Source organism: Sorex araneus, chromosome 1, assembly GCF_027595985.1.
Source record: "Sorex araneus isolate mSorAra2 chromosome 1, mSorAra2.pri, whole genome shotgun sequence".
Classification (NCBI taxonomy): Eukaryota; Metazoa; Chordata; class Mammalia; order Eulipotyphla; family Soricidae; genus Sorex; species Sorex araneus.
Genome location: NC_073302.1, coordinates 87,895,200 through 87,918,472, shown reverse-complemented (window position 1 = coordinate 87,918,472; position 23,273 = coordinate 87,895,200). Strand labels below are relative to the sequence as shown.

Below are 23,273 nucleotides of genomic sequence, written 5' to 3'. Positions count from 1 at the left end.
AATTTTTTTATTTGGCAGCTGGAAAGAGTAAGGTGTGACAGCTACTTTGTCTGAACTCAGGCGAGTCCCTGGGCAGCCTGTCCCTGTGTCCTGGAGCGTGTCCTCCTGCTTCTCAGTTAAAAGTTAGCAGCCAATAAAAGAATAAAAGAAAAAAAGAAAGAAAAAAAAGTTAGCAGCCACCTGCTTTTTTCACTAACTTTGCATCACCTCATCACAATAGGACATAGAAATATAAATGAATTTAATGGAAGAATGCTAGAATTTTCCTTTTATAAATTAACCAAATTATAGCTTCTGTTGTACTGTTTACTTTACATATATTTTCTGGTTAATAGTTTGCAGTTTGGGCTTGGGCTGTATTTTCACACTTTTAGTAATGCTTTTGAGTATAGCACTGATTAACTAGCAATGCTTTTGAATGATTTTTTTTTTCACTGAAGAATTAACCTTTTATGCTCTAAAAATCAAACCTTGTTGCCACTTTCACTTTATTTCTTTGTCCCCTTTTTTCTTTCAAAATCCTCTCTCTCTCTCTCCCCCCTCTCTCTTCCCCTCTCTCTCTCTCTCTTACACACACGCATACACACACACACACACACACACACACACACACACACACACACACGCGCGCGCGCGCGCGCGCTCTCCCCTGATTTTTGGGCCACTCACACTCGGCAGTGCTCAGGGGCCTATGTGGTGCCAGGGATCAAATCCGGCTCACCCACATGCAAGGCAAGATAGCACCACCCAGTGTCTATCTCTCTGACCACTCTTTCTTGCAGATTTTTACCTAAGGTTATGGAATCAGGTAGTCCTTTGCTTCTTCCCAGTGAAGAGCTGTTTTCTTTCTACGTCGATCAGATCAGACAGTAAAACATGCTGTCCCCTCCCCCCTCAGTGCTGTTACACCACCAGGAAGATTCTCACTCGAGAGTGCTGGGAGCCAATTACTGTCCTCCCTAGAAGGAAGGAACTATGTCAAAGCTAAGATGACCTATCTCTCGGGGAGGGGAGGGAGCAGCCCCCCAGTGGGGCTCAGACCAGGGACCCCTCTAGCCGTTCTCAGCTGAACTTCCTGCCAGGGCCTGAGGATGCAGTGATGCTTGGAATTCTAGCACCCCCCAGGTGTGCTCGTGGGGGACCTCTGTGGCTTCACCATGCAGTACTTGGGAGGGCGTGGGGCCGGGGATCTAACAGGGGCACCTGGCCCGCACTGAGCCCCTGTACTACTCCCAGGCCTCCCCAGAGGATGCTGAAAGCTACAGCCTTGCTGTCAAGTGCTCTTATGTACTCGGCTTTCCAGTGCGCCCAGTGATCATGGCTGCGTCCGTGCTTACTGCATCTTGATTCTTTGAATGCTTTCTCAAACCTAGGATTGGCCTCCAAGAAATCTGTGAGTAATGGAAGAAAACATAGCACTGGAAAAGATTATTCTCCTGAGCCCTTACCGCCTGGCGTGTCTGGCTTCCTGCCCTGGCGCACTGCACATCGTGCCAGAAGAAACAGGTAGATGTCTTCCTTTCCTGTCTGCAGGCTCTCTGAGTCCTGGATTGGGAGCTTCCAGCAGCGGGGCCTTTCACTGCTGGCTTATGTGGAGAAACAGAGAACTCGCATATATTCCTGCCCAATGGGTCCTTGAAGGAAGAAAAGCAAAAAACTCATCGTAGTTGGGAATTTCACATTATTTCCTGTCACAGCAAAATATAGTAACCCTGTGGAGGTCCAGTGGCTGAGGCATGGAGCTGTGCAGAAGAGTACTTGCCTTGTATGTGTGAGCCCTGAGCTCAGTATGAGAGAGAAAGAAAGTTGGGGACAAGGAGAGAGGAGAGAGTTTTCCTTAAAAGTGGGTGCTATTGTATCAAGCCTTATGAACAAAGGGAGAACTTTGGTTGGGTGGGAATAGAATGAGGAAGAATTTTACAGAAATTGTTTAGTGCAGAATGGATGAAAAGTCTGGAATAGACAGGTGGTGTCATGTAAAAAACTAAAGAACGCCGAGGGGGCGCGTGCACTCGGGCTCTCCGGGCGACTCTGTCTCACCGCCCGCGTTCGGTGTCCTGGAACTGCAGTGTGTGGACAGGATTGGGACGGCCGGTGGTCAAGGACAGGCGAAGGAAGAACGAGGACTAAGCTGGTTGCTGATTAGTTACCGTTTATTCAATCTTCCATCTTTCTCATCTCCCTCACTCCCAGCTCCGGCCTCTCTCTGGATCAACTGCTAGCTTCTCTGTCTCCTCCTTGTCTCTCCCACCTTGCCCTCTAGGCTACACCCAGCCAGGTAGCAAAATCAACATAAGAAAGCCCTTCCTGAGGGCAGGGCACTCCAAAGCCCTTCCTCACTCTTAAGGTTTTTTTCTTTTCCTTAGTCCAGGAACTTATTAACATCTTAATACTAGTTATTTTTGTATGGACATAGCAAGGAATACATTGAGGCTTGCAAGGCAGCTCTCCTGGCAACATCTTGCCACAGACTCAGAATACAGTACTTAGGCCAGATTAATCATTCCTCACCCTAGCAGGGTGCAAATCTAGTTATCACTGTTTGGATCATGACAGCATTTGTTCATGATCAAGCTCTTAACTTATAGTTAAGCATTAGGCACTTTGGCCAGGCCCATCTCGATGCCAGGGTAGCACACAACTCACCGCTTGCCCTGGGTCCTTCTTGTCCCACGTCGGGACTGTGCTTTGGGGGTGCTAGGAAGTAAGGGCAGCTGAGGCTTAGGTCAAGAGAACAGATGCCCTGGAGGAAAATATCATGTAGAGTCAAATGACTCCCAGGTTACAAAAGCATAACATTTGTTAAGTCTTCCTGTGTCCATACAAAAAGGACTTGTTCTGAATAAACTATGCAAAGGACTCAAGGAGAAGAGAAAAACATTATTTACAAGTCAACAGAACACTAAGAAAGGAGCTACAAATAAACAAAGAGGAATAGGAGCACTGTAATGGGAGTAACCCAATAAACCTAAACTACTGAGGCTATGTTATCCTACAGTGTCAGCCTTCTAATGTAGCCCACATTTTAATGAATCCGATGTAGTGAACCACATTGAGTTCGTTTTCATTGGGTACTTAGTGGATAGCTGTTCATAGTGACTTTTGTTATAGGGGTGTCTTGTAAAGTTGTACAGAGTGAATTAGATTATTAGGTTTATTCTCAAGGACGTAATTGGTTGTATTAAACATACTTGGGATTAGCAGTAGTTTAAAAAATAATTGAGGAGCTGGGCAAGAGTACAGTGGGTAAGGCCCTTCTTACTTTGCATGCAGTTCACACAGGTTTAATCCCCAGCACTGCATATGATCCCCTAAGCCCACCAGGAGTGATCCCTGAGCTCCAAATGCGGCACAAAAATGAGAGAGAGAATTAGAGGATGGGTTGCAGAATCTGATTTCTCACATTAATTTGATGTTGATAATCTTTGTTGAACGCAGTTTTTTTTCCAAACAGTTCATTAAGTGCAGTCATTCATTTCAGTTGTACCGATTTGTGACTTAGAGTCTTCTAATGTCACTTCTGACTTTCTGCTTCATCCTGGTCATGAGGACTCAGTGAAGGAAGGGGATCAGTGTCACCAGTTAGTGGAGGTTAGACTGGAAATCTCAGCCTTCCCAAATGTAGGAACCACCTTTCATCAGCTCCAGAGTTTTTCACAAAGCCAGTCTGCTAACTTTAGCTTTCTGCATAGCAGAGACTTTCAAGTCTTCAATTTGAATTTGTTTTTGGCATAGTTTTTTGTGGATACTATGTATAATACTGACAGGTTTTGAGTGGGGTTAAGTGGTAGTATATTGACATCAAAATATAACTCAATTTGTCAATTTTTTCTAGGTGTTTCCCGTTAACTAAAACTCATGAGGACTATAATCAGTTACAGGTATGCAGTGACATATTTGAAATAAGTGGGGGTTGGAGTGGGAAAGGTACAGAACCACACGTTACCTTCAGTATCACCAGGGACCTCTCCTGAGGTCTGAGCCAGGAATAGTCCCTGAAAACTGCCCGAGTATGGCTCAGACTTTAAAAAATGAATGCATGGAGCTTGGTGAGCACTCTAACGATGCCACCGGGTGACTTGGGCCTTGAGGTTTCATGTGTAGGCAAGGAAGCTTTTCTCTAGCCCTTGAATCATCTGTTCGGCGAAAGGAATTTGACAGCCATTTCAAATGTCATCCTTAAGAGTGTTTCCAAGAAATGGCGTTTGGGGCTAGTGTGCATTTCAGATCTTACAGCTGAAACAAAGCCCCGAACTGCAAAGCTTCTGTTTTGCTGGGCCTGTCCTTTTTCCCCAAGGACACACACACACACACACGCACACGCACACGCACACGCACACGCACACGCACACGCACACACACACACACGCATACGCACACACGCACACACACATTGCTGCCAGTTTGGGAGCTGACCAGTGCCCTGTGTCAGGCCGGAGCGCCGTGGCCCAGATGAAGGCTCCAGCCTGACCCACAGCCAGCCCTGTTCCTTCCAGCCTGCATCCTCAGCCTTGCTGCTCACCGCACCTGGCTGGCAAAGAATTCCTGGAGGCCCCACAGGAACCTGGCCGAGTCCCGAGACTTTGAGAAGAGCCACAGGGCGGCACTGTTGGCCCGTGCATGCCCACAGCAGCGGTCACAGCCCTGTCACTGGCCTCTGCTCAGGTCCCTGGTCCCAGAACACTTGTTTGTTCTGAAAACCTTTGCGTTTTTGGGACAGGGACCACCCATGGAAGTACAGGTGCGTGTGTGAGGTGTGGGGAAGGAGCCCCAAGGCAGCCTACCCCTCTGGGCAGAGCCTGGTCGCTGAGAGCACCCGTGGTTCCGGGGAGCTCAGCCACATGCATGTACAAGGTGCTTTTTCTTTTTTTTTTTTTTGCTTTTGGGTTACACCCGGCTATGCACAGGGGTTATTCCTGGCTCTGCACTCAGGAATTACTCCTGGCGGTGCTCAGGGGACCATATGGGATGCTGGGACTCGAACCCGGGTCGGCCGCGTGCAAGGCAAACGCCCTACCCGCTGTGCTATCACTCCAGCCCCAAAGGTGCTTTTTCTTCCACTCGGTCTTCCCAGTCCCTGAGGTGTAGACTTTGCTTTCCATGCTGTTTGTGACCAGGTTAAGTTTTACTTCTTTTAATTAAAATTTTTTCATTTTTATTTTTTGTATGCCAGGGCCTCACACAGGCAGGCGTGTACTCTGACTGCGCATTCTTAAGTGGAACTGCCATATTCAGTCCCATTCAGTGGCTGTACAGCTGGTGGATAGCCATGGTGTTTACTCCAAACACTACTTTTGGGTTTAGAGCGCTAAGAGGTTTGGGATGGATCTGTGAGTTGTCTGCACGTGATTTTAAAGCTTCAGCTTCCTCATGTTTTAAGTATCTCGACTTTCTGGTTCTTTCATTTTTCTTTATTAGTTCTCCATGGTGGCTTTTCCTCGTGAAATTTGCTTTTCCCCCACTTTTGGGGGGAGGGGTTTACTGAGATTGTATCGGTTGATCACACACCCTGTGTTAGCAGCTGACATGCGTGGATCACACTCCAGTTCACGTGGTGCCGTGACCCTCTGCGGCCAGGCCTGGTACTCCTCGAACCCCTGGCTTTGCTTTTCTCTTTTCCTTTGCTCTGTTTCTTTATACTCCACATGCTACCTTCTAATACTTATCATTCACCTCCTTGCAGACATGTTTCACATCACATGTTTTTCTCCAGTTTTATCCTTCTAATCACAAATGACCAGATTCACACCTTTTTTTCACCTTAACCTAAAAAACTCCATATTCTCCTCAGCTTTGCTTCTGGTGCTGTAGAACACACACATTGTCTAATGGTGCAGAGCTGTTGAGAAAAAGATACTTATCCAGGATCTTCACTTGGCTCCTGTGAAATGCTTTTTGTTAAATAGTGCAGGCAGTTCCTAACAGGGGCAAAAGCCTCCTAGATAAAGCCATAGTGAGTCACTGTCATTCCACTGTCATTGCTTGGTTTAGACTTAGGGACTAGGGAAGGCTTTTTCTCTGTGATATTTCTCTGTGATGATTAGACAGTGCAGAAGGTCCGTGTTCTTCAGTAGCCCTGATGCTTAGTATCTGCTTCATTTTCTCTCTCCCGGCCCCTCCTCCTGTCTCAGCAACGTTTTCCCGTGACCGTGACCTTGGAGAGCCCTTCGTCCTCGGACATCGAAGAGATTGACGGTTTCTCAGACAGCATTCAAGAGGCGCCTTGGAGCCCCAGTGTGAAACAAGAAGTGCTGCAGGTAGGTGGTGTTTCTGACCCCCTTTCACTGGCAGATGCTTGGCTCCGGCACTGTGCGTCCCTCCAGGGGTGCCTAGACCAAGGTGCAGGAAGCTCCTCTCCCTCAGCGTCCCGGTGCATGAGATTCAGGGAGGACCGTAACCCCGTCCTCTCCAGAAGGCAGGTTCTCAAGGGCACGGTCAGCTGATTCGGGGCTTTTATGTAGACTGGGAAATCCACAGTTCTTACTGAACATTTTTTAATACAAAGGAAGATAGAATGTGGGTTCTAAGTATCACTGTATCACTGTCATCCTGTTGTTCATTGATTTACTTGAGCGGGCACTAGAAATGTCTCTATTACACTCAGCCCTGAGATTTTAGCAAGCTTTCCTTACACTTCTTTCACAATGATTGGAGGCTCTTACAGGGTCAGGGGAATGAGACCTATCATTACTGTTTTTGGCATATGGAATACGCCACACGTAGTTTGCCAGGCTCTGCCGTGTGGGTGGGATACTCTCGGTAGCTTGCCGGGCTCTAAGTAAAAGTTATGAATTAATTCTCTGGCCTTTTCCCACTCTGGAGAAGCCCATGTTCTTTTTTTTGGCGGGGTCACACCCGGTGATGCACAGGGATTACTCCTGGCTTTGCACTCAGGAATTACTCCTGGCGGTGCTCAGGGGACCATATGGGATTCTGGGAATTGAACCCGGGTTGGCTGCGTGCAAGGCAAATGCCCTACCTGCTGTGCTATCGCTCCAGCCCCCAGAAGCCCATGTTTTTATTGTTTTGTTTTTTGTTTTTGCTTTTTGGGTCATACCTAGCGATGCTCAGGGGTTACTCCTGGCTCTGCACTCAGGAATCACCCCTGGCAGTGCTCAGGGGACCATATGGGATGCTGGGAATTGAACCTGGGTCGGCTGCTTGCAAGGCAAACTTCCTACCCACTGTGCTATCGCTCCAGCCCCAGAAACCCATGTTTTTAAACACATATTTCTCTCATACTTCTCTCTCTCTTTCTCTCTCATATCTCTAGATTTCTTTCAGTAAAACTATTTTTCTTCAGGTAAACAAAATTAATATTCTTTACTAAAATAAAATAAAATTTAAAAGTTTCAAGCAGCTAAACACAATGTTTAATGAACAACTTATGCCATTTATAGTTTTTTTATTTTTCATTTTATAAAGTAATTCACAATATTTGATTAATATTCAAAAACCAATCCCACCACCATCACACATTCCCACCACCATACTTCAGATGTTTCCATCCCGAACCCCAACCCCTGCCCCAAAGCAAAACCGAAATAATTTATTTTGTATTGTTTGTTATGAAAAACCGCTGTATGCTTGTGTGTACGTAGTGGAAAAATTGGTTTTCATAACAAATATTTACCTAAAAAATACTTTTATTGCAGAGCTGATAATTTAGTAAATTAAAGGAAACCATGTTTCATGTTAAAATATGGGAGGGTGGGGGTTAGGGGAGGTGGGATCACACCAAGCAATACTCAGGAATTATTCCTGGCGGTGTTCCAGAGACCATATGGAATGCCGGGGATCGAACCCTGGTTGGCCGCATGCAAAGCAAAAGGCCCTACCCACTATACTGTCATTCTAGCTTCTCGGTTAAAATTTTTAATGTGATTTGATTTTAGCATGAAACGGTCCAGAACTTGGTCATCCCATCTTCTAGCACTATGGAAATAACTGTTTGAATTTCAAGAAAGGGAAAGCCATATTTTCTTTTTTTCTTTCATTAAAGTAATGATGTTAATAAAAGATTAAGATAAATATCTGGAAAAGTACAGCGTGTCACATAGGAAGAAATGTATAATGTGGTAGAATTACATAATCCTTTCATCTTAAATATGATCCCTAAGTTTGTAGTACTTACGTGGCTTACTAAGAGACAAGATCCTAGGGCCAGACAGATAGTGCAATGAGGAAGGTGCTTGCTTTGCATGCAGCCCACCAGGCTTGAGCCCGGCACAACATAATGGTCCCCTAAGCACCACAAGGAGTGATAATTAATTCCCAGGTGGCAGTTTGTCTGTATTAAAGATTTCTCTCCAAAAAGGGGTACCATTGGATTCTCAGTAGTGGCTTCTGAGAGCTTTCCCCCTCATTAAGCATGTACCAGTGGTAAACTAAAAACAGTTGATGTGCTTTGTTTTGAGTTGTAATGATTTGATTGTTTGAAAGTCTTTTAAATCAGTAAATATGACATGTGTTCTTTATTAAGTACATGTGTGTTTAAATTATTACAAGAAACCACAGTGAAATAGTTTGAGTCATTTTGCTTATGAACTAACAGTATTTTATAGTATATGTTACATGATGTTATGGTATATATTTATAATATACTATTCAGCATCAGGGCTAGAGCGAGAGCACAGTGGGTAGGGCGTTTGTCTTGCACACAGCCGGTTCCTCTGTCCCTCTTGGAAAGCCTGGCAAGCTACTCAGAGTATCCCGCCCGCACGGCAGGATATTTGATATGCCAAAAACAGTAACAACAAGTCTCACAATGGAGATGTTACTGGTGCCTGCTCGAGCAAATTGATGAACAACAGGACAACAGTGCTGATAGTATATTAGTTGCCTCTTGTGAGTATAGTAACTTAAATAGCGTTGATTGGGAACAGAGAGATAGTATGGGGTTTAGACACTGGACTTGCACGTGGCCAACCCTGTTTCACGTGTGGTCCTGTGGTCCCCAAGCGCTGCTAGGGGTTGCTACTCTCCTTTATTGTTTCTATTTTGTTTTGGGGCCACATCTGCGATGCTTAGGGCTACTCCTGTCTCAGCTCAGGAGTCATTCCTGGTGGTTCTCAGGTGACCATATGGGATTCTGGGGCTTGAAACTGGCCTGGTTATGTACCACGCAAGCTTCGCTGTACTATCTTTCTGGGCCCTGAGGCTGTCACTCTTCAGTAGAGTCCAGAGCCTGAGTATGGCCAGGTTTGCGTTCATCCCCCACACCTCGCCCCTCCCCCAAAAGACTGAGAAGCAACCCAAATTTTTATTAGCTCACCGTTCTGTAGGCCGGGGTTGGGATGCCACATGAAGGGTTCTTAGAGTCTCATAGCGAAGCTATTAGGATGGCAGTCAGGGTGTGGGATTGCAGACCCTCCTGAGCGTAGCAGCTCATTGACACAGTTCAGCTTCTGCAGGCGCAAGACAGGCTAGTCAGGGAAGCTTAGTCTCTAGAAGACTCCATTCTGTACTCTTTGCTCAAGGTCCTTGTGTTGCATTTCTGTAAAGCCCTCTCAGGAAGGAAGATGGTTCCTTTTAATGGAGGGGTCTGGTTAGGTCATGTCTACCGGGACTCATTTTCGTATCTGACAATGATCTACTGACTTCAGAGCTATGTTTACACCTGCCACATCTCTTCACCATAGCACCTGAGTTAGTGTGTGTTTGGGAAAGTGCGAAGTTTGGGTGCTCTGGCAGGTTAGGAGTCTTAGAGGCTAATTTTAGAAATTTGCCTGCCAGAGTCTTCCTTTTAGGGATCTTAGAATCTTCAAGGAAGTTTGCTGATACCCATTCAGTGTTGTCGGTTTTGGTGATCGAGAGCAGCTCTCTGAACCATCCAGCAAGGGCCGGAGCATTAGTACAGCAGGTCTGTCCTTTGCCTTGCATGCAGCCAATCTGGGTTCAGTCCCCAGCATCCCACAGGGTACCTCAAGCCCACCAGTATGGTCCAACAGTCAGAAAATAATAATAAAAAATGGACAGGAATGGTGAGCAGTTTCTTGAGAAGTGCCCTTGGTTCGTCAGCTTTCATAGCTGTGTATCACAAGTGGAAGACATGATTGTTCTTTCCTTCTAGGGCTCTGTGACCAAGTGACTGAGTACTTGAGAGACTCCTAGAGCAGTGCTGGAAATATACATCCCTTTAAAGTACTTGCTTTTAAGAGATGTATTTGAACTACAACTTTATGTTAAGCATATTAATGGGGCTTCCTCTTAGAAAAGGACCCCCACAAAAAACGTACATTTCTTTTTCTTGTCCTTAACTTTGTATTTCTGACATAGACCTTTTATGGTGAGTTGCCTTGATTATCAGAAAGAATGGAATTTAAATCTTTAACATCTTTAACCCAGTTTCATTTTTTTTGTTGATTAGATTCACTAGAATCACAAGATACCACAAGTGTGGATGGTAATCCTGAAATCTGAATTCACTTCTGACTCCGCTCTCAAATACAATCCTAAAAATTTTTTGGTAATAATTTTATTTCTTCATACCAGGGAAAACTGGATGAATGCCTGAAGCAGTTAAGAGAGGAAAGAATAATAAGACTTAAAACTGATAAAAGAGTCAGTGAGGTAAATAAGTTTTTTTTAAATACTTTTGAGAATTTTTTCTTTATTTTGCTTTGATTGTAAATTACAATTTGTGGTTTAAATATAATAAATACAATTGTAAACGTTAATGTGAGAAAATACAATACCAAATTCATACTTTACCTAGGTATCATATGAGTTAATCACAGAAAGCATGATTTAAAAATGAGAAAGGTGATTTTGTGTTTATGTGTCTTATGTGACTTTAACTTAATTTACCATTCACGATGTTTCCATTCAAGACAGCACTTTGCTGACATTTATTAGACCATTTACTAACAGTGAGAAAATTAATAGTCTAAGTAAGTGTAAGATATGGAAAATTGCTAGGAGTACAATAAAAAGTGAAAATATACAATGGAAGTTACATTAGAATAATGTGCCGTGAGAGCAAGACAAGTGCTAGGAAGTTTTGTATAAATACAGTTTATTATTACAAGGTAAATTTCATGAAGAGCTTTTGTAATTCCCTCCTCAGGGAAATTGAACTGGAGAATGCCCATTTAATGACTATTGAGTTCCTACTTATGCAAAACAAAAAGTGTTTCATGGGAATAAGTATTTTTAAGAAACCAAGGAGAATATTCCTAAATATACAACTAGTAAGTTGGGTGTGATTTAGGACTTTTTTACTTACTGTAGCACTGTAGCACTGTTGTCCTGTTGTTCATCGATTTGCTCGAGCGGGCACCAGTAACGTCTCCATTGTGAGACTTGTTGTTACTGCTTTTGGTATATCAAATACGCCACAGGGAACTTGCCAGGCTCTGCCATGTGGGCAGGATACTGTCGGCAGCTTGCCAGGCTCTCCGAGAGAGACGGAGGAATCGAACCCGGGCCAGCCACATGCAAGGCAAATGCCCAGCCTGCTATGCTATGGCTCCAGTCCTTGAATATTTTGTTCATTAAACTTAATCCTTAGCATTAACAGAATCATAGTCGTAGGCTTTATTGAAATCAAAGTGCATTTTATTTTCTAGTGTAATGGAAACCGTAAGCTAATTTTCTAATGGATGGAGAATGAGATATGTCAGTTACTAATATAGAAGGACTGGAGTAGGGCACAGTGGGTAGGGCATTTGCCTTGCACACGGCTGACCAGGGTTCGATTCCTCTACCTCGCTCAGAGAGCCCGGCAAGCTCTGGAGAGTATCCCACCCACATGGCATATTCGATATGCCAAAAACAGTAACAAGTCTTACAATGAAGACGTTACTGGTGCCCACTTGAGCAGATCGATGAGCAACAGGATGACAGTGACAGTGATTTATCTATACATCACCTACTTGTTTTATAGAGAGCTTTGATCTGTCTCTGGGTTTTAAGAATTATGTGATACGGTCCCTGTCTTTAATGATGGAGAATTAGATTAATTGCAGATTCTATTTTAAAATGTTTTATTTTTATTGTGTTATATAAAAACTTTTGATGACAATAATGTCAGACATTTTCAATCTTCTCTTATAGCTTGAACATGAAAATGCCCAGTTAAGAAATATAAATTTTTCTTTATCTGAAGCTCTTCATGCACATTCATTGACAAGCATGGTTCTGGATGATGAAGGGGTTTTGGGCAGCATTGAGAGTTCTTTTCAGAAGTTTCATGCTTTCTTGGATCTTCTTAAAGACGCTGGGTTTGTACATTTCTTCCCAAGATTTGTATTGATTTACTGTTTGGAGATTTGAGGCCATACCTGTCGGTGCTCAGGGCTTATTCCTAACTCTGCAATTCAGGCATCACTTCTGGGTCTGCTCAGGATCTGTAAATAGTGCTGGGGATCAGGCACGGGTTGGCCACATGCAAGACAAGTGCTGTTCTTTTTCTTTTTTTTTAATTTATTCTTTTATTGAATTACCATGTGGAAAGTTACAAAGCTTTTAGGTTTAAGTCTCAGTTATACAATGCTCAAACACCCATCCCTTCACCAGTGCACATATTCTACCACCAAGAATCACAGTATACCTCCCCCTCTCCCCCCACCCCCCCAGCCCCCCACCCCGCATGTGTAACTGATAAATTTCACTTTACTTTCACTTTACTTTGATTACATTCAATATTTCAACAAAAAACTCACCATTATTGTTTGGAGTTTCTCCCCCCCAAAGTCAGACCTGCTGAAAAGGAAGCATTTGATAATTTGTTTTCCATTGCTGAGAATTAAGACATATGAGGTCAAGCGGCCGCACTAGCAGCCACACAGATTTGTATTTCTGCATTTTAGTATTTTAGTAACAAAGTCCAAAGAAATATCTGCCAGAAATTGCATCATTGCAAGCTTGTACTTCTCAGCTACTTTATATCCCACATATGAGTGCAATCTTTCTATGTCTGTCTCTTTCTTTCTGACTCATTTTACTCAACGTGATACTTTCCATGTTGATCCACTTATATGCAAATTTCATGAATTCATGTTTTCTGACAGCTACATAGTATTTCATTGTGTAGATGTACCAGCGTTTGTTTAACCAGTCATCTATTTTTGGGCACTCTGTTTTTTTCCAGATTGTGGCTATTGTAAATAGTGCTGCAATGAACATAGAAATGCAGATGTCATTTCTTTTTTTTTTTTTAATTTAATAGTTTATTTTTAATTAGTGAGTCAACGTGAGGGTACAGTTACAGATTTATACATTTTTGTGCTCATGTTTCTCCCTTACAAAGTTTGATAACCCATCCCTTCACCAGTGCCCATTCTCCACCACCAGTAAACCCAACATCCCTCCCCCCCTCCCCAGTCCTGTCTCCCCCCACCCCACACTGCCACTATGGCAGGGCATTCCCCTCTTTCTCTCTCTCTGATTATGTGTTGTGGTTTGCAATAAAGGTGTTGAGTGGCCATTGTGTTCAGTCTCTAGTGCAGATGTCATTTCTACTATACCTTTTTGTCTCTCCGGGATATATTCCCAGGAGTGGTATTGCTGGGTCAAATGGAAGCTCAATTTCTAATTTTTTGAGAATTGTTCATATTGTTTTCCATAAGGGCTGAACGAGTCAGCATTCCCACCAGCAGTGAAGGAGGGTCCCTTTCTCCCCACATCCACGCCAACACCGGTTGCTTTTGTTTTTTGGGATGTGGGCCAGTCTCTGTGGTGTGAGATGGTATCTCATTGTTGTTTTGATCTGCATCTCCCTGATGATTAGTGATGTTGAACATTTTCTCATGTGCCTCTCAGCCATTTGGATTTCTTCTTTGGGGAAGTTTCTGTTCATTTCATCACCCCATTTTTTGATCGGGTTGGCAGTTTTCTTCTTGTGGAGTTCAACCAGTGCATTTTATATCCTTGTTATCAACCCTTTATCGGATGGGTACTGCATAAATATCCTTTCCCATTCTGTAGATTGTCTTTGTATTTTGGTCACTGTTTCTTTTGAGGTGCAGAAGGTTATTAGTTTGAGATAGTCCCATTTATTTATCTCTGTTTTCACTTGCTTGGCCAGTGGCGTGTCTGCTTTGAAGATACCATTGGCTTCAATGTCGTGGAGGGTTTTGCCAACCTTGTCTTCAGTATACCTTAGGGATTCTGGTCTGATGTTGAGGTCTTTAATCCATTTTGATCTGACTTTTGTACATGGTGATAGGTGGAGGTCTAAGCCCATTTTTTTGCATGTAGCTGTCCAGTTTTGCCAGCACAATTTGTTAAACTTGCTTTCCTTGCTCCACTTCACATTTCTTGCTCCCTTATCAAAGATTAGATGATCATATATTTGGGGGTGTGTGTCAGAGTATTCAACCCTCTTCCATTGGTCTTCAGCTCTGCCTTAAGACAAGTGCTTTTCACCCTGTCCTATCTCTACTGCCCATGTCCTTGATTTTTTTTTTAATTGAATCACTGTGAGAACAGTTACAAAGCTTTCAGGATTAAGTCTCAGTTATACAATGATCAAACACCCATCCCTTCACCAGTGCACATGTTCAACTACCAAGAACCCCAGTATACCCACCCTCCCACTCCCCGCCCTGCCTATGTGGCAGATGATTTTCACTTTACTCTCTCTTTACTTTGATTACGTTCAATTTTCGACAGAAAACCCACTATTATTATTTGGAGTTTTTCCCCCCAACAGTCAGATCTGCCAAAAAGGCATCACTTGATCATTGTTTTCTGTTGCTGATAATGAATAGCATATTATGTTGCATGGCTGCAAACGCAGCAGTGCGGTTTTGGAATTCTGGTATTTTAGTAATTAAGTTCATTGGTATTTCTGCCAGCAGCTGCTGCATTCTGAGATGGGTTTGTGTGCCTTTGGGATCATGGCCGTCAGCCATGTCCTTGATTTTTAATGGGGAGTCAAAATTTCAAAGCTCTCTAAAATGGCAAACCTGCCTCCACAGAGATCCCATGAGAAAGCAATAATTGAAACCACTCAGGAGTGCATTGGGTTCTCTAAGGTAGGTAAAGTAATTCTCCATTGGGAGGCATTTTTCTAGAAAAAGATTCTGTTAGAACTGGAGATCGATAACTAATGGAGTGATATTTTGCAGGTGAAGTGTTGGGAAAGAAGGAACAAATTTGTCCTTGAAAGCTGGGAAAAGAGCATAAAGAGGTGCAGGGTCAGAAACGCAAGGCTGCTGGGGAGGAGGTGTTCAGAAAGGAAAGGAAATACAATTGAGTGATGTTGGGTGCACTGTTGGGACGAGAGTACTTGGAGGAAGGATGATCTTATGTGTTCCTAGAGCTTGATCTCCAAGGCCAGAGCCTGGGCTGGAAAGTTAGGACAGCAGGGAAGATGCCCGCCTTGTACACAGACAATCCAGTTCTGACCCTGGGCACCACATTTGGCAGATGGTCTCTCCAGCCCTCAAGAAATAAACTCTGAGCACAAAGCCAGGAGTACCCTTAGCATCACCAGATGTGGCCCAAAATTAAACAGGGAGGGGGAGGCAGGGCCAGAAATAACTCCTTCACTGTCCTGTGTGGCCCCCTAAGGAAAGTAAACAGGGCCAAAAACTAAGGAGACGTGGGGTTTCAGAGGCTATTTGGCTTGATATTTGAGAAGGCACTTCAGCGGTGTTACACTGCACATGTTTAAAGCCTGGTTTCCATCCTGGCCTCTCCAGAAAAGTGTTGAAAATATTCCGAAAGCATTTCTTAACTGTTGTAATATCAGATCTAAGCTGGTTTAGCATCATCTGTGTCTCTAATAATCTTGGCCTTCCCTCCTCACCTCCTTTCCTCCAGGCTTGGCCAGCTAGCATCAATGGCTGGTATAGATCAGTCAGATTTCCACGTACTGGGTCATCCCCAGATGAATTCCACCCTTAGTAGTCCACCGAAAGAAGAGAAGAAGACCATTGAAGAAGAAAAATCAGAATCAAAGCACAGTGCCTTAGGACAAATGCAGAATATCCAAGTAAGTAAACAGAACTTGCCAAGTTTGAGGATTTAGCAAAAAAAAAAAAAAAAAAAAAGAAATGACCAAGGCAGAGAAAATATGAGCAAGCTGTCCCTAATCATTCACAGCCTCCAAAACTAGAAAACTCCTGCCCAAAATTCCCTGCTTCCTTTCAAATCTAACACTTTAAGTAAGTGCCTATTTTGTGATAAAGTAGTCGGGTATATAAGAACACAGTTCTTTTGACAACTTATCATTCAGAACATGCTGTCCTTAGGGAAAAAAAATAGATTAGTGAAAATATCCCCAATTCTAAGTGATATAAATGTATTCTATTCATATCTCATCTAGGTTTCTATTTGTATGCAGTCAGCTTACAATGAAGGAACACGAATGAAGGTACAAGTTGCAATACAGCTCATGTTTAATTCAGTGACCCAGATAAAACTAACAGGCAGTAGGTCCTAGAAAATCGTGCGGTTGTGGGAATGAGGGCAGTGTCTGTCGGCCCTTCCTCCACCCTCCTCACAGCCCCCAGCTCGGCTCGGCCACCTCAGAGGGGAATTGGCAACTTGAGAACAGTCAGTCACCACTTGAATACTAAAAAAATAAAAATAACTGGAGCTAGAGAGATGGTACAGCGGGTAGAACATTTGTCTTGCATGCAGCTGACCCGGGTTCGATCCCTGGTGTCTCATATGGACTCCTGAGCACTACCATGAGTAATTCCTGAGTGCAGAGCCAGGTGTGGCTGCAACACAAAACAGAACAGAAACAACTTGGATACTGATGTGTGTGCCTGGAGTAGAGCAGGGGAATTAAGGTTCTTAAGAGATAAGAGGAAAAGGGTAGTTAGTGAGTTAGGGTTATCCAGACACCAAACTCTGGAATTGTGGTGGAAATAGCCTTAAATATTGTATTTGCACCTAGCAAGAGAAATACAAGTTGGAAATAATAAAAGGCTCTAAAATCTGCTGGGCAATTTGTGGATTGCTGTAATAAAATCACGTAATAAGGGCCGGAGCCATAGCTCAGTGGAGGGCGCTTGCCTTATACGTGGCCTACCACGTTTGATGCCTGCCACTCTGTACGGTGCCCTGCGCACCACCAGGTGTGGCCTCAAAGCTCAAATTATTTTTTAAAAGTCACAGAGTTAACTGAAATTTTGAATTTCTATTTTCAAATGTATTAATCGCTGAAGTTTTGCTTTCTTTTCTTTTCTTTTGTTTTCCCTTCCAGTTTCAGCAAATCACCAGTGATGCCCGAATTCCTTTGCCCCTTGACACCTTCCCGGTTGCAGTTTCTACTCAGGAGACCTTAGAAACCCACAAAGACGGTGTGGAAATCCCTGCCTCAGAGCCACAGGGGAAATCTTTACAGGAATTTATTGCAAGGACATGTTCTTCAGGAGATCTGATTTCTGGAAATGCAGGTCCAAAAAATGAGGAGGACTTGTCTAGACATAGCGGATCATTTTCTGAGAAAATGGCGCAAACAGGTGACTATCCAAAGAAAGCCCACTCTGTTAAGAGTCAGCAGGAAAAGGACCTGCGCCCCCACACCAGCTCATCTGGTAGTGGGAAAAGCAAAGGGATTGGGCGGAAAAGCTCCTTGGTTAGTGAACCAGCTAAGAGTGAATCTTTGAAAAAACACATTTCTGTCCAGAAAGAAAGTAGAATAGTGACTGTCTCGTCCAAGACAACCACAAGCAAACTCAATGTATCTGAAAGTGACACTGTTGGGTCTGATTTTGAATTTCAAGAAAGCATCCATACTCTGTCACACCTGACGTAGGTGGGGATCTTTTAGAATTATGTTTTTGCCTTGAAACTTTAATAAATTTCGTATCTTTTCCTTATGGCTTGATGGTGTTTTAAAATGAATGTAGCAGTACATACCATTAGAGATTTTTCTTTTACGTAACAAAACTGTTGGTGTCTTTTTCCATCTGATGCTTCATACCATTCATCCAGTATTTATAGAGAGTCTCATCTGTATGATATTGATTTGGACATGGTAGCTTTGAGCAATAAACAAAACAAAGCCTTTAGCTCATGAAAGTAATACTCTGTGAAGAAAGAAAGAAAAAACCAACAACACAGTGAACTGAGAGAGGGAAGCCAACGACTGGGCTTGGTTACCCTGTATTTAGATATATAAATATGATATACTTGACTAGACATTATTGATAAATTTTTATTTATAGTAACTAGAGCAGTAAACATTCACCAAGGCCCTTAGCCATGTTTATGGTTTATAGTAACCCTATGAGGTAAGACGGATATAATTATATCCGTTTATAATAATAGTTTATATATTTATATAATATAAAATTATATCCATTTATAATAATATAATATGTCCATTTATAATAATTTCTGGAGCGATAGCACAGCAGGTAGGGAATTTGCCTTGCACGTGGCTGACCCGGGTTTGAGTCCTCCGTCCCTCTCAGCCTGGCAAGCTACGGAGAGTATCCCATCCGTACAGCAGAGTCTGGCAAGCTACCTGTGGCATATTCGATATGCCAAAAACAGTAACAACAAGTCTCACAATGGAGACATTACTGGTGCCCGCTTGAGCAAATCAATGAGCAACAAGATGACAGTGACTGTGATCCAGTGTTCCATTTACAAAACAAGGCTCCCAGAAGAGAGCGATGCAGAATCTCGCACAGCAGAGCCTGGCAAGCTACATGGTGTATTTGATATGCCAAAAACAGTAACAATAATGGGCCTCATTCCCCTGACCCTGAACTCTACAGGGATGAATGGAGACGTTACTGGTGCCTGCTCGAGCAAATCGATGAGCAATGGGATGACAGTGATACAGTGACAGTGATTTTACAGAGAAGTCCAAGCAGGGAAATCACGTGCTTCCCACCATTCCACAGCACAGGGGTTGAGCTGAAATACAAACCAGAGCCTAGGTCTTGGAAAGGGTGGTCCTTGGGTCAGTGAGACTGACTTGATGGGTAAGGTCAGAGAAAAGCTAAGGTCATGTCCCTTCTGGAAGCTCTTGGCTAGCTTATCACCGAGAGCTACGCCATTCTGCTCAATGGATAGTAGGGGGAAGAGGCCAAAATCTAGGCAGTGTCTGTGCCCTTTGATGGAGGAGGAGGAGACGCGAGCAGATGCTGCTATGAGGGGAAGACTCTGGAACTTGGTCAGGGCTGGTGAGGAGGCGAGAGCTGCAGGGCCAGGAAGGTCCATGTAAAGGGAGACACACTAAGTCATCGAGGAGTACTTAGAGATGGGTGGAGACGGTGATGAAGGGAAGAGATGCGCGGACGTAGGGGAAGAGCAGGACCGAGTGCAGGGTGGAGAGAGGTGTGTTCGGGGACCTGGGGATGAGTGGTTTGGAACTAGAGGAATGTCAGGAAGCAGCCAGGAGGACACGGCAGCTCTGAGAATCTGGGTGGCATGAAGCCATTGTTTGTCCTCAGGAGATAGCTCCAAGCGGGGATAGTCAGATTTGGATTTCAGATCATTAGCTTCAGCTGGGAAAGGAATCTGAAGAAGCCTCAAGCCTTGTTTCTTATTGTTCAGTGGACCTTCTGCCCGCCCACTTCCACCCAGCCTCCCAGTGGAAGGCCCCAGTGCAAATAAAGGCACAAGGGTTCCCTTCTGCCCAGGACTGCTTTCGCTTATTATTATGAACCCCTCAGACAGGCAGAGCGCTATGCGGCCCTTCTCACATATATTTGATTAGAGAGTCCTTTATCTTTGTTTTTGGATTTTGGACCACACCCAGCGGTGCTCAGGAATCATTCCTGGTAGGGCTCAAGGGATATGCTGTGTGTGGGGAATGGAAGGAACCAGGGTTAGCCATGAACAAGGGAAGTGCCTGAAACCCCTGTACTAGCTCTCCTGCCTAGAGAATCCTTTTTTATTTTTTTGAATTTAATTTTATTTTTATAAAGTTGTTTACAATATTTGATTACATTCAGTATTTGAACACCAATCCCATCACCATGACACCTTCCCTATTTTGGGAGTTCCATCCTGAATTCCAATCCCTGCCCCAAAGCAGAACCGAAATGATTTATTTCGTATTGCTATGAAAAAAACGCTGAAAATGATCCAAAAAAGTTTCCTTAGAGGAAAGGGTGTGAAGATTGTTGTATTTCACCCAGGGGCCATTAAGCCCTTCTATAAGAGATTACTATCATGTTGTTAAAGGTTGAGCCTTATGTGCATATATATATATATGTGTATATATATAAATATATATATGTACATATATATACGCACACATATATATAAATATCTGTAAAAATATATTTCCTTCTAAGATTGGTTGCCTTTTACTTTAAGCCCCATCAAATGTGGTGCACTACTCTTGGAATATTAGTGGTGTGAGGTATGAGATGTGTGGGTTCTGGAGGTTTTCGGCTTCTTGGGCTGGGTCCTTCTGGGTTGCCCTGAATGTAACAGCCTGGAGTGGAGTCCAGAAGCATGGCTATGGCGAGTCGTTTTATCAAGAATCCTTTTTTTATAGAAACTATAGGACTTGGACAAGAAAAATGTAGAGGGTTCCCACTGAAAAATATAGCAATGTAACAGCGTTCATAGGAATTGGATGGATATGGTCAGTTTGGAGAGAAGAGGGTGGGGAGAGTCCAGAAACTATGAGTTTCTAGTGAAAACCTCACAAAAAATTTTTTTAAAATAAAACTATTTTGGGAGAGCAGAACCTAAGTATAGTAGTAAAGGCATTTGCCTTAAATAGGGCCGACCTGAATTCGATCTTTGGAACTTCATAGAGCCTTGAGCCCCACCAGGAGTGACCCCTAACCACAGAACCAGGAGAAAGCCCTGAGCACCACTGGATTTGGCCCCAAAAACAACTGAAAGGAGATTTCTTAAAATATATATAGTTTTAAAGTTCTTTATTATTTTAGTGTTTTATCCTTTAAAGGGAGACCATAAATACTATAAATGTGGGGCCAGGGAGTGAACTCAAAGCATTGGGCTGGAAGCAAACTTTGCATGCTGAGGGCCTGGGTTAGGCCCCCAGAGCAGGACCAGGTGTGGGCCTGTGGCCTCCAGCACTGCCAGCTCAAAGAATTGACCCATCGGCTGGGCTGACAGAATATAGCTGGGAGTGGCAATAACTAGAGTGCCCAGAGTGTCACCTGAGCATTGTTTGGGAGCAATAGTACAGCAGGTAAGGTACTTGCCTTGCATGCGATCAACCTGGTTTTGATCTCATAACCCATATAGTCCCCTGAGCGTTCAGGAGTGATCCATGAGTGTAGAGACAGGAGTATCCTGAACCCATCTGGGTGTGACTCAAAAATAAAACAAAAATAACTGGGACTAGAGAGAGCTCAGAAAGAGCAGAAACAGATGCTTGGCATGTGGAGACCCCCACATCCCTGGCACCCACATGGTCTTCTGAACCCTGCCACATTGCTGGGAGTGGACCCAAACCCCGGCCCAGCCCAAAAGAGCTACAAGTATAGATCCTCGACTGCTTAACGTGTGCTGGTTTGTTCTCTCGATGTCAGATCCCAACACTCAGCAATGCAATACTTTAATTTGGATTCTGGGGACTGCTAAGAGGGTCCGACAGTGTTGTGAGTTCCTACAGCGATGTGTGCGAGTCAGTAGTGGGCTTTTTCTTGTTTTGCAGTGTCAGAGACCAAACTTGAGGCCTCAGACCTGTGAGGCTTGTGTCCTGCCACTGAGCCATCCCCACGCTCCGTGTTTTGTGCTGGGTGAGCTGGAGAGATCGCACAGGGCCGGAGGAGCTCGCCTTGTTAACTGATGGCCCAGGGTCTCAGGACCTTGTTCCTTTACTGCTGACCCAGTTTTGAGTCTCAGGCCCACAGGGTTCCTGGTGCATGTTGCTGGGAGTAACCCCAATATCCTCTGGCTGAGGCACCAAAAGAGAAAGTGTGGACTATGAATCTGTAATGAAAGGCTCATTCTCATACCCTGAGTCCCTTTATAATTACTGGTGGTCAAGCCTGTGTACTGTCTTCAATAATTGGTCTAATATCAGATGGATAGTTTTAAAACAGTTCCTTATCTCAAAACAGTAGCTTAGTTTTCAAAGAATCAACACAAAACATTATTTTGGTTTGGGGGCCATACCAGTGATGCTCAGAGGGTACTCCTGGCTCTGTACTCAAGAATTCCTCCTGGCGATGCTCAGGCGACCATATGGGATGTCAGGGATGGAACCCAGGTTGGACGCATGCAAGGCAAACACCCTACCTGCTGTACTATCGCTCTGGCCCATGATGATTAATTTTTCAAAGATTCTCAAACTACCTAACTGGAACGTGTGATTTCACATGGATTACTGAGCGCATTCTTGTACTCTCATAGAATCCCATTGAGATAACTGGAGAAATATTAAAACAAGAGAGAATCAATAGATTTGGGAAGCCAGAAAATAAACAACGGGGAATTAGATCAGTCCATGAAAGAATTGAACAGCTGAGCCTTTTCTCTGGTCTTTGAATAGTCTCATTCTAGAGTATGCCCAGAATATGAACTGAGCAGAATGAATCCAACTGAAGCTGAAATTTGTGAGGCCAAGGTTTGATTGAGGAGCCCATAATATTTTGTGCATAGGAATAAAGATTATGGGGAAAAACAATCCCAGGAAGCATAGGGGTTGGGAGGTGGTGAATGCACAGATGCTTGTTGAATTGAGACTATTGAACACCAGTTGGTATAGACAACTAGATTCCTCAGCATAGACCTTTCCCTAAGAATTACTCAGCAAACTGAACAGTGAATCTCTGCAATATTCTAAATCAAAGATATTGACAATACTTGGAGAGACACCCTCACACTGCACAGGCACCCTAGATGCCTTTTTTTAATCAAGAAAATTCTAAACATCAATGTATATGTGAAAGTAAAGTGAACTGAAATTGTAGGTTTTGACACAAATGGAGGGCAGGCACTGAAAGAAGAATTATTTTATGAATTTTGTTTTACAAATGAAAGAAGGATCTACTGTTTACATCCAGGTGATGATTAAAAAGATCTATTACATGGCTGGAGAGAGAGTACAATAGGTAGAGCGCTTGGTTTTCATGCAGCTGACCCCAATTCTAGTCCTGGCACCCCATATGGTCCCCAAGCCTTGCTAAGAATGATTCTTTTTTGGAGGGGATCACACCCGGCGATGCACAGGGGTTACATTCCTGGTTTTGCACTCAGGAATTACTCCTAGTGGTGCTCGGGGGACCCTATGGGATGCTGGGAGTTGAATCCGGGTCGGCCGTGTGCAAGGCAAACGCCCTACCTGCTGTCCTATAGCTCCAGCCCCAGATCCTTGAGTACAGAGCCAGGAGTAAGTCCTGAGCACAGCTGGATGTGGCAAA

At 43.8% G+C, this 23,273-nt stretch overlaps 1 protein-coding gene across 2 annotated transcripts in view; it reads left to right on the top strand.

Annotated features, from left to right (window-relative positions):
- CEP78 (centrosomal protein 78) overlaps positions 1 to 17,783 on the top strand; it is a 30,196-nt gene extending 12,413 nt beyond the window's left edge. The window contains exons 9-16 of one of the 2 annotated variants that reach the window (XM_055123711.1): positions 1,374 to 1,506; positions 3,836 to 3,881; positions 6,132 to 6,257; positions 10,495 to 10,572; positions 12,058 to 12,224; positions 15,772 to 15,943; positions 16,277 to 16,324; positions 17,165 to 17,783. In XM_055123711.1, coding sequence (XP_054979686.1) covers positions 1,374 to 1,506; positions 3,836 to 3,881; positions 6,132 to 6,257; positions 10,495 to 10,572; positions 12,058 to 12,224; positions 15,772 to 15,943; positions 16,277 to 16,324; positions 17,165 to 17,719 — 1,325 coding nt within the window. In that variant the 3' untranslated portion in view covers positions 17,720 to 17,783. The remainder of the gene's footprint in view (positions 1 to 1,373; positions 1,507 to 3,835; positions 3,882 to 6,131; positions 6,258 to 10,494; positions 10,573 to 12,057; positions 12,225 to 15,771; positions 15,944 to 16,276; positions 16,325 to 17,164) is intronic. The other variant, XM_055123712.1, reaches the window with a different exon arrangement.
- The last annotated feature ends 5,490 nt before the right edge of the window (positions 17,784 to 23,273 follow it).